The following is an 11,896-nucleotide window of genomic DNA, read 5'->3' as shown; positions in this document are numbered from 1 at the left end:
GAATATCTTAGAAGTGATTTGGTTTTGATTTTATATATGATTTTACTTGAAAGTTTAGGGTGTATAAGATCTTAATCAAGTTTACTTTAAAAATAAGATCTACTAAATTAGAGTTAAGTGTGTATAAAACTAGGTTTTTCTTTTGTTTGAACGAAAGAAATACTGATAATTTTAGATCAAGAATCTAATAACTGTGGATAAATTGACATGATTTTGACTAAAGTATACTTTGGTTTAGGCATACTTGAACAAGAATAATCTGCCTTCTTTATTACTTAATGTGGGAAAATACTATTCGGTTAATCACTTAATCTCCCTTTAAACCCGGCGTAGCTATTTGCCTATAAACATACCCTTATAAACGTATACAGGAAAAAGAATGAATATATATATATATAGATTAATGTTTCATGGTGTGAAAAAGTTACATTCAAAGGTCTATCGTCAAACTTATTCATATTCTTTGATTTTCTCATGTTAATAAGCGACATCTATATTATTCATAAATATTTATTGTCTTATATAATTTTATACTATTCTTTGATCTATTCATGTTAATAAAAAGCAAAGAAAAAAAAATCAGAGGGCTTAATTGCGTGGCTGTGATTCAAGGAACGAAAGCAAAAAAAAAATGAGGAATCATTGGCTTTATGGTTGTGAAACACACAAATCAGATCTTTCAGGTGAAGCAGAATCCAAAGATATTTTCAATCTAAAGGACCTACCAAAAGCTATAGATGAAGGACAAAAATAAAATACTCCCTGTGTCCCAATTTATGTGTCACTTTTCATTTTTCAAGAGTCAAACAGTTTAAGTTTGATCGATAATTTACGTATGGAATCTTTAATTTTTTTGAAATGAAATTTATATATTTGTAAACTACGTAAAAAGTACTATAAGTCACAATAATTAATAATTCAAAATGTTTAAAAGATTTATGAAAAACTTACGGTTAAAAATAAACTATTTGAATATCGAAATCCGAAAAGTACCATATAAAATGAGACGGAGGAGTATCAATTTATCACAAGGTTATGGTGGATACCATTTTGAAAATAATGACACCATATCCACACATATCTGTACTGCAATTTTCATGTTCACGCAATGTGTTACCCCCACACAAATTAAAGTTTCTTTCTTTATTTCTAGACTAGATTCCTTAATTATCTTGAACGTTAACAACTTCCCAAGTACATTACATAAGCATTATTAAATTCTTGCTATTACAAGTGATTTCGTTCTGTACAATTGATGATATGTGTGAATTAACTATTTAAAAAATAGGATAGGTTATGCATCGTTTAACATGCCTGTATCATGAAAAATCTTTGTACGATAAGTACGCGTGTGAAACCTAAATATTATATTTATATAAACATTAGACAATTTGACAAATTGCAATTAAATTACTACTATTATTTACAGGGCTTGTAGCGATGTCGTCGTGTATTTGATTGCAAATTGCAATTAATTTTGTTAATAGGGTTTGTGTTATTGTTATGCACGTGGCCATGTCGAAAACTTTGCTTCTAATTGGCCTGAGTCTGTTAATTAATCTCATTATTATACTATGCTTTAACTGCTCACGTTATTTTTAATGGTATAGAACTATAGATTATAGATTAATAAAAAGCGTCATGATTAAGGTCTCATATGCTAATTAAAAGATTACAATCCCATGATCCTTGATTATATGCTTAACCTTAGCAAAATATAGTTAGCTGTCAGCTTGTCACTAAATCTTCCACCCTAACATAATTTAATCAAATTAAACCTTAATAATCAGCACATGTAATGTCACTTTTATTTAATCCGGCTTAACTTTAGTTGTACCCCTTTAACTTTAATAGAAGTCTCTCCTTAATTTGCATCCGTACTCAAGATTTGACCTAATAGTTAACCAAGCAGAAACGAAGTCGGATTAAATTTCAAGTTCAAGCAAATTAAGATTTTTTTATTCTTTCTATTTATTAGGAGTTTTCACCTTTTTTGCTTTCTGGGTGATTCAAATCTATAACTTTAAAGTTGGAGAATGAGGGTCCTTACCGTTCGAGCAACCCTTTACACTGGCTATAATAAAAATCAATGCAAGTTGATCCAACACTAATTAATTTTATAACAAGCATGTGAAAAGAAAATCTTTTACTTTAAGATGAGATCTTGGCCCTAGTGATCCAACCACTTTCACTAACAAAAATATCTCTATATGTACCTGGTTGAACACGTTAACCTATAGTTAACTAAATGAAGTCACGTCTTTTCTTTAATAGCTTAATTTTTAGAACAGATTAATATATATGCACTTCAACAAAATTAATTAATAGTTGGAGCAATTAGCGAATAATTAATAATCCATTTCTATATTATTCCTCTTTAAAGGGTTGTCTTGTAGAAAACTTGTGGAGTATGCAAAGCATCACTTAAAGAACAATGCTATCAAGGATACGGACAAGTGTCTCAGGTTCATGCACAATTCTACTCAAGTTGTGAGTTCTGACTTTTGAGTACCAAAAGGTCAATTGATGACCATGGAAGCAATCAAAAGTAGAAGAGGCCAAATTCCAGTGGCATCCACAATTTTATCTATTATGGTCCCACTTCTACTACAACAAAAACTAGGTAGGAGTAGTATATTTTTGGAATTTTAGGACCCTGCACACGTTGCTGGTTTCCCCTTAGGCGGGTGGGGTACGCGGGATGGAGCGTGGGGTTCCGCGGTTCGGATGAACTCAGTACCTTTTATATAGATCTTGTATTTGTATAATTAGAAAATTAAATAAATATATATGTATATTAACTTGTGATCTCCCTAATAAAATTGACTCACGGCTCAATGGTAAAGAAGGGGCCACGAAAATGCTAGAGTTGTGGTTGAACCCAAATATCAACAACCCCAAATTTCAAATCCTGGCTCCGGCTCGAGTAGGGGACTTTGGGGTTAGGGGGGAGAGGTTGTTAATATATACTTTTTTTGTCCAATTCAATGTGTCTAATTGAGTCAATATGTGGACCGGCTGGTTTGAAATTGGACCATATTAATTGTCAAGATAGAAATAGTGACAAAGGAATTGTGAATCACAAAGTAAGGCAATAAGATCATATCATACAATAATTCAAAATAAAGTTGGTAGTGCTTGCTGGTAGTTAGTATTGGTCATTAAATTTAGATCCATTTTGACGTTATTTAGTTAGCTATAAAAAGTCTAAGCAACTATAGTACTTATTAGAGAATAGACTTTTTATCTCCTTTTTTTAAAAAAAATAAATTAAATGAGGGCACAAAGGCCCATTTATTGACAAATAAGAAACCAAAAAGTAAATCCGGTCCAAACAAAAATGAAAAGATGCAAAAGGAAACAACAAAAAAAGCAAAAGAAAAAGATCAAAAAGGAAAGAAAATGAACAGACAAGGATTAGGAAATACTCCCTCTCACCCTAATTACTTGTCCACTTTTTCATTTATAGTTGTCCCTAATTACTTGTTCATTTTGACAAATAAAAAAAGGACAATTTCTTTTTTACCTATTATACCCTCAATTAAATGACTAATTACTTTGAAAAATACAGAACTTTTCATCCACTTCACAATTAATAGGGGTAAAATGATAAACTCACTATGTCATTAATTGATTTCTTAATAGGTGCGTTAATTCAAAAGTGAACAAGTAATTAAGGACAGAGGGTACTTAACGTCCTGCCACTAAAAACACCACTTGTCAAAAACTTACTTTAATTGGTAATAGCTTGTTTTCGTGGCCATGGATAACTAGGTAAAAAATAAGTATCTTCATATAGTCATGGACCACTAGAATAAAGAGTTATGCTTTTCTTGAAGAAAAACAATAATAAGTGTCCGTTTCAAAATAATAGTATTGTTTGGTTAGACGCTAATTTTTTATAATATGTTAAATTACGCTGAACTTGATTCAATCTTATCTGTCGTTGGTCTTTAACAATGAGGCATTCTTTATTGTATTTGGTGCAAAATATCAGTCTTGCTTGCCATGAGTAAAACCATGAGTTATCAATCATTATCAACATAATTGAGAGCTGTGTTGTCCTAATCATATTTTTCCCTCATCTTGATTTGCTGCATCTGGTTTTTATATTTTCAAGTAGACAAAAATAAAATAAAAAAGACTCTCACATGGAAAAAATAAAAGGATTGTCATAGGAAAAATATATATTAAAAAATTAGTGTATGCAGTAAAATCATTATACAGATTTCAAGAGTGAGCAAATGGGAACAAGAAAGACTAGCTAACTCACATGTCATTTACAAGAAGATTTATTCATACATTGATGAGATAACAGAATTAGCTTTTGATCTGTAAATATCCCTTCTTTAATAATTATCTCCATCTCCATGAACTCCTCCTTTCTACCTTCTCTTCAGGTCTTGTAATGCCCTGAAAATACAAAAAGAAAACAGAACACACATTCAGTTTTAGAAAACAATATTGGAATCATGCGTTACTCTCTCCTGCTTAAAAATAATGTAATTCTTCACTTTTCAACTTTAATTTTAGAACATAATGTCAAGTATTGAAACGGAGGGAGTAACTAATAACAAAGAGGAATTAAAGACTTACACAATAATGGGATTGAATATTTTCCTCTGTTCTGTTAGGTGAAAATCCAATTACACTTCTTCTGTGAAATCCGCTAGTGGAATCTTCACTACTTGAAGAGCTTGAAGTCAAAGAGGGAGGATTAGGTTGATCTGTAGTTGAAGAAGACAAAGGAACAACTTGATTATCACCATCACTGCTTCCATCATCTTCATCTTCATCTTCGTCGTCGTCCTCATCATCATCTTCTTCTTCTGTATCATCATTATTATGATCATTAAGATCTTGATCTTCGCCATCATTATGAAAACATTTCTGGCAAACAGAAACAGTGGGACCAAGCTTAGAGCCAGAGCCACTCCATGGGGTAAGTGATTGGCAAGAATTACAGAGAAGAATTCTTGAATGCTTAGCCACAAGGAAATTGGCTGTGTGAACTCTGGCATCACAATCCCAACAAAGACTGGCTTGATCTGATTCACAATAAACTCTTGCTATTGAACTGCACAACTCACATTTCTTCATTGTTATTATCACACATATAGATTCACTAAAAAAAAAAAGATTTTTATAATTTTTCTATCTCGAATTTGGGTCAAGCTTTAGGTCTTTGGAGATTATGATGTTACAAGAAATATAGTAAATGCCTACAATCCACATTTGCCCTTATATAGAAAAAAAAGGCAAAAAAAAACTCACAAGTCACATCACTCCCCACAACCCCAGGTCATCAACCACACCCCTTTTCCTTTTTTAAATTTTTGTTAGTGTCTAACAACTGTCAAATTACTAAAAATACCTCCCCCTTAACCCCACGGCGGGGGGCAGCGCCGGCTCCCCTGTCATCAGGTCACCAACTTCCTTGACCTTCCGGCACTGGGCAGGCGTCAGCCCCCTCCTCAGTCAACTGACCTTCTATTTCGAAGATTAGAGCAGAAGAACTCCGTAACGGCGGAGAGGGCTTGAAAGCCACTTGACTCTAAGGAGAGGGGCTTCGCCTCGAATCCAAATGATTTCTCTTCTTCTCTTAAGATATTTCTAGTTAGGACTTGATCGAGGGATCAATTGACTCCGAAACATAACTCTCCGTCTAAGTGGTTAATCCGACGAGTCAATTCTCAATGCGATGCTGCTCTCCGTTCGACGATCCCAGTAAGTGATGCTATGTGCTCTTATCTGTCTGTTCTAACTGCAGGTAGTGCCCCCTCCATCTTTCTTCTGGGGTTTGCTTCCGAAAGGGTCTTAGACCCTCCAGCCAGTGAATCCCAAGTATGACATAGATAGAGGAAAGAAAATCTCATACATGCCGAANCCGGGCAAGCTCTCCGTCGAGCTGCCGATTTCCCTCCTATCCTAATGACAAAACCAGATTCAGAGGTTGTTTCTCTTAAGACGAAAACGTACGATTGCAGTCACGAAGGGTTTCCACCCTACGTCATAATTTTCATGCTTTTTTGTTAAGTAACATGAGCACCTGGGGAGACCGGAGAGCTGTTGGCGGGGCAGAAGCACTCTTAACTGGGGGGAATGCTTTCTATTCGGCCTTCGATTCGATGATGCCTGTCTCGTTGTGGTAGAATAGTACTCCACCATCCGATCTGAGTCCCGGTCGGTGACAGCGGCTGATTGCTTTTTCTTATCGGGGGTTTTTACTTTCCTTCCTGTTCCCTGTTCTGTAGAGCGGTTTATCCCTGACTATCTTAGGGGAAGATTTATCTCTTCTCTACAAAGACACTCGGAACGCAGTTTGGTCACAGTCAATGGGAATAATACAACATGAAGACAGGACGCATTAATATTCTAAAACAAAGACGATACTGAATGGGCTCCTCTGTTGCGCCGTACTGCTTGCTTTGAAACCTATTCGGATGGCGCGAGATACGATAGGCTTTGCTTTCTTGTTGCGTGAAAGTGCTTGAGCGACCGTCGGGAAAGATTTTTAGCGGGGAAGGCAGCCGAGTCGTCCGTCTTATCTTAGAAATTGCCTTATTAAGGTCCCATCCGTCGTAACCCTTACATTGCATTCTAGCGAGTTTTAAGTTTTATTCTTCGTTTCATGTGGTTCCTCGGTAGGTAGGGCTTCCATTAGTATAGTACCGTGTGCTTGTGCAGGTGAAGTGAAGCTTTTGTTGATTGATTCCAGACAGGTCTCTCGAGCCTTCTTTCTCGCTCTCATCTATTTTACATAGATGATTGGTCTCGAGCGTGAAACTCCCCAGGGATTAAAAAAGAAATTCGACTTTTCCCTAACGCCAATAAGAAAGGATGGTGTTTTTAGGTAACAAACCACGCCAAACAGGCTAATCCCGTAGCAAGAAAAAAAGCAGAAAGGAACCGGGGTGGCCAGGTGTGAAGAGAAAGATAGCGTACAACGGAGTAGCCAACTCATAGAAAGAGCAGGGGCGCTAGCTTTGAAACAAGGTAACAGGAGAAACTAAATAATCATCGAGCGAAGATTTTTTGTTCTTCCTTAGTCCAATCGAGATATATTTTATTGTACAATTGATGCGGAACGAACTGCTTTCCTTAAGCTAGCGCACCGGCAATAGAATCAGCCGATAGGCGCAGACAAGCGTAGCGAATCACATAGATAAGCCCCTACCTGCCAGCGCGCGGATGGATAGGGCGGGCGAAGCGCGAAGGGGATGGATGTCTGAGTCAGAACTTTAGGCGGGGCCTCTGTCGCCCAAAGAACTGTTGACTATTGAAGATGCTAGTCCATACCGGAATTTCATTACCTTATTCCTTAAACCCTAAAACGGAGACATTGGTACAACAGGAGGCTCGAGAGACCTCGAGCGTAATATACGCTACCCTCGGATGGGCAAGAAGCTAGGGCAGTTAAGGAGGGTTATATTGGGTGATCGTATCCGAACTTGAAAGACTTTTCGCGGAATCAGAATCAGATTGGATTGAAGGTAAGGACGGCGAAGCTGGCTCTTGCCAACTACCCTGGAAATGAAAAAGAAACTCTATCCTCAACCCTTCCAATCCTTAGTTCATGGTGGCAACTTCACCCCGTGCATCCTTTGGTTGTGAGCCCCCTTACAGCTATTCTCCAATCACCCGAAAGCCAACCTCCTATGTACCGTACTCTTTTTGTACCTCGAAAGGGGGGTCCTCCTTATGATGCTACGGACGGCTGTCTGAAGTGCAAGGGGTATTCCTTTGTCGATGGCTGACCCAGCTCTTTCCTTTTCGTAAAATAAAAACACTATTTCACATGTATTTTTCAGATGGTTGAGTGACGAAGGAGAAGAGAGATAGCATCCCTCGTTCTTGTGCTCTAAAAGACTTGCCTCAGATCTTATCAAGTGTTAATCTAATTCTTGAACCAAGAAAAGATCTAGAGTAGTTAATTTTGTTCTAGTTCTTTGGCATAGACAAGGATAAAAAGTACTTACCTTCCCTTCAAACATAATACTTATAAAATACTCCCTCTATTCTATTTTAAATAAATTAGTTTGACTTGACACGTGATTTAAAAAAGAAAGAAAAACTTTTGAAACTTGAGGTCTAAAATAAGAGATTGATGTTTGTGTGTCTATAAATTATTTGGGTAAAATAAATATTTTAATGTTAAATTGTTATTATAGAAATGAGTCATTCTTTTTTAAATTATTAAAAAGAAAAATGAGTTATATAAACTAAAATAGAAGGAGTATATAATTAAAAAAATTTAACCTAACCCAATAATTATACGGTATAATTATTCGTCGAACGAATCCTAATGGACCCTCTTGAACAAAAATAGCTTGACCCCTGCACGTCCATTGTAGTTTAAATAAATACGCTTCATGAAATAGCAGAGGATATTAACACCATTCTAGTTTATTTGTTAAAAAAGCTCCTGTCGAAAAACCAATAATTATCTGTTTTGTAATACTACTTAGCAATTTTTGGTTTATATCTATCTAAAATAAAATGTTAACAAACTATATATAGAGAAAAAAATAACACATTATCTCTTTTCTAGAACTATTTTCTGCAACCTTATATTTCCTTATTACTATATATTACTCTCCCTTTATTCAATATTAAGTGAATTTATGACATAATGTACACCTATTAAGAAAAATATTTAAGGACATAATTTAAATCACATTTTTCACTATTGCCTTTTGTGATAAATATCTTTGTAAGTAGTTCAATTTATCTCCAGGAAAATATAAAACATTATTAAATGAAAGGGTACAATATGAAAAATATTTCAAACATCCATCTTGAACTTTGAACAATGAAAAACGCTTCAAAAATTCAGTTAATTATATGAAATATAGGGAATAGAAATTGACAAGCACCAAATGTCTGAATCCAGATGGCATCATAAACAGGTTTGTTTGCTTGCTTTTTTTTTTCGACGAACCAGGATGAGTTAAGCCCCAGCTTAGTGACAGTGATGTAACTTTGGGGGTCCAAATTAAATAATAATGTCGTAGTGTATCGTCAAACGTCCATAAAACGTTAATTTATTTTTTACCACTCATGAAACGAAATGTACATCATATACTTTTGATGAATTGACGAGTAGATGCTTTGTTATACAGCCACATTAACGTTGGTGAAATTACCACATGGTGTCACACCATTTGTAACACAACCTTTACTATATTAGAATATCGTTGATCAATATTCAGTAACATATTCAATGTAATTCACAAGTTATATAAGTTTAAAAAGAATAGATTGTAGCTAAAGCTTAGATAATTCAACGTACCTTGTGCGAGAATTTTATTATTCTCGTCCAATATATATAAGGAGATTAAGCATCAAATTCATGTAAATCTAAAAAAACAAGGATAACATATAGAAGCTATGCCTAGAAACTATACTATGACCCACGCATCTATAGTTGGGGCTAGGGAATGCTGAGGCCCATGCTTTTCTAGAACAACTTTATATCACACAAACAAATAATAATGGCTATCCTCCATACTCAAATGTAAGGTTATTAGGTCCATGTATAATCATGTTCCTAATCTATGTGCACATTTGTCTACATATATGTTTTATTAATGTCTCAACCTAATTTCAAATGTCCCTTTCATTCTCTACATAATACATGAATATATATGGAATGATATTTTAATGCAATATAATATTTATGGATGGATGTCTCTTGGTGGGGGCATCATCTCAGGAAGGTTTATTCACATTCATGGGGTGTTTATATAGTATGAAGAAAATATTGTTGACTAGAAAATATTTTCCAAAAATTAAGTGATAGACTTATCATCTATTTTTTTTTTTATGTTTAGTAAGTAAATAAATAAATGAAATTATTTTACAAATATTTATATATAATTTAGTTAAACGCTAGAGGATGGGAGAGGCGTCGAGAGTGCTACCGGTGCTAACAATGGGAGTAGGGAATGGGGTGGGGTGTAGGGGTCTAGACAATCATCGTGAACTATCATTTATAAAACTTGTTCCAGTTATCTTAAAAAAATAACCTATTAAAAAAAATAATTTGACCAATTAAATTCAAAACACACACCCTTGCTATATATTGACATCAAATCAAATTACATAATCATGATTAAATAATAAATCAAGATAAAATACACATTAATTAATTGTAGTTATTTTATATAATAGAAGTGCATGTAAAAAATATTTAGTACTATAATATTTATCATTAATCGGATATAAATATCAAGTGTAAAAAATTGAGAAAATGGCCAAAACAACCCCTAATCTATTACCTAATTCTCAACTACACACTTATACTTTACAGGAGTCCTACTACCCCCTTAAACTATTTTAAAGTGGAATTATTTGCTCCATGAATGCTGAGGTGGCAAAGAAAGTGTAGTTCACTCTCTCAAAGAGAGTGAGAAGTAAAAATAATAATTAAAACTTTAATTTTTAGATTATTTTTTAGTTTATATTGGTTTTCTGTTTTTTTTTTTATAAAAAAAATAAGTTTCCTTTGAGTTTCAGTTTATTTTTTCTTTTTACCTTTTTTTTCTTTTTTTTCTCTTCACCATAGCAGCATCGGCGGAAATTCAGCTCCACCACCAAGTCCTTCGTCAACCTCCCACCATTAAGCAGATTTTCATCCTCAAATCACAATTTTTTCATGGTAGATCCATTTGAAAGTTTGACAATAGCTTAAAATTAAAATTAAAAATGAAAGTCAAGAGGATCAAATTTTAGTGTCATTAATGGAGAAATTTAGGAACCCTTGAATGAAATTTATAAGTTTCCTTAGTTATGTTATCCTGACCCAACCACTACGTTCATCTTTAAAGTTGCTAAGCTCTCAATAATTTCAACCAAAATCCAAAACCCACTTTGAAAAATCAAATCTAAAGTTTCCAAATATTGAAAACTATCACTCTTTTGTGTTCATCACTAAGCTTCAATGTACCCCGTTCATTGCATATCCTACCAAACAACATCAAATGGTAAAACTTTTTACCATCAAACAACCTTTTTAAATTCTTTTGTTTTATTGAACAAAAATCATGATGAATTTTCAATTGATGTATAGAAGGTTTATGAAGAAAAGTTCACTCAAGGATTTCTAAATTTGAGCTTGCTTTGCTAGTTTGAAAAATCATTTCATCGAAGTAAAGAAAAAAAGAGCAAGAATGGAAAGGAAAAAATAATATTTTTTAAAAGGTAAATTACGTGGCAAGCGCGTGCCACTTAATTTTTGATACAAATCTGGGCGTGAGTTTTTAAGGGGATATATATCATACTTTTAAAATGTTCAGGGGGGTAATAGGACCCTCGTAAAGTATAAGTGTGTAGTTGAGAATTGGGTAATAGATTAGGGGGGCTTTTGGCTATTTTCTCGTAAATAATTACTCCCTCTGTCCCAATTTATGTGTCATTTTTCGTTTTTCGAAAGTCAAACAGTTTAAGTTTGACCGAGAATTTGCGCATGAAATCTTCAATTTTTTTGAAATGAAATTATATATTTGTAAACTACGTAAAAAGTATTATAAGTCACAACAATTGATAATTGAAAATGTTTAAACGATCTACGAAAAATTTACGATAAAAAATAGATTTGTTTGAATTTTGAAATCTGAAAAGTGTCAAATAAAGTGGGACGGAGGGAGTATTTTCTATTTCTGCTCCATCATCCACTTTTCGTTTTAATAAAATAAAATTATTGTCTTACATGGGGGAAAGGAAAAATGGAACTCACACAGTCCAGTGTTAAATAAGTTACCTCATAATAGCAGATTTGCTATGAGTGATGAAATATTAAAACTAAAGTGATTTCTGAAATCTTCTCTGATAAATACCACCAATTATAAACCTTGGTTTTGAAGCTTGCATTTGCTTTGGTGTGTTGGTTTGACTT

At 34.1% G+C, this 11,896-nt stretch overlaps 1 protein-coding gene across 1 annotated transcript; it reads right to left on the bottom strand.

Annotated features, from left to right (window-relative positions):
- Positions 1–4,175: 4,175 nt before the first annotated feature.
- Positions 4,176–5,222, bottom strand: LOC125850289 (zinc finger protein CONSTANS-LIKE 2-like). Its single transcript, XM_049530141.1, has 2 exons — positions 4,597–5,222; positions 4,176–4,413 (listed from the first exon to the last, which is right to left on the bottom strand). The coding sequence occupies exons 1-2, from the start codon at positions 5,098–5,100 to the stop codon at positions 4,357–4,359; spliced, it is 561 nt and encodes a 186-aa protein (XP_049386098.1). The 5' UTR covers positions 5,101–5,222; the 3' UTR covers positions 4,176–4,356.
- Between the last annotated feature and the right edge of the window lie 6,674 nt (positions 5,223–11,896).

The sequence above is a fragment of the Solanum stenotomum genome, unplaced genomic scaffold (assembly GCF_019186545.1).
Source record: "Solanum stenotomum isolate F172 unplaced genomic scaffold, ASM1918654v1 scaffold15835, whole genome shotgun sequence".
Taxonomy (NCBI): Eukaryota; Viridiplantae; Streptophyta; class Magnoliopsida; order Solanales; family Solanaceae; genus Solanum; species Solanum stenotomum.
Note: the sequence above shows the minus strand (reverse complement) of the source record. Positions and strands in the feature narration are given on the sequence as shown.

What these genes read in the sequence shown, in the direction of transcription:
- LOC125850289 (XM_049530141.1), bottom strand. Translation starts at nt 5,100, where the DNA reads ATGAAGAAATGTGAGTTGTGCAGTTCAATAGCAAGAGTTTATTGTGAA. An exon ending in ATATTCAATCCCATTATTGT is followed by an intron (nt 4,414 to 4,596) that starts GTAAGTCTTTAA and finishes TTGTATTTTCAG; the next exon opens with GGCATTACAAGACCTGAAGA.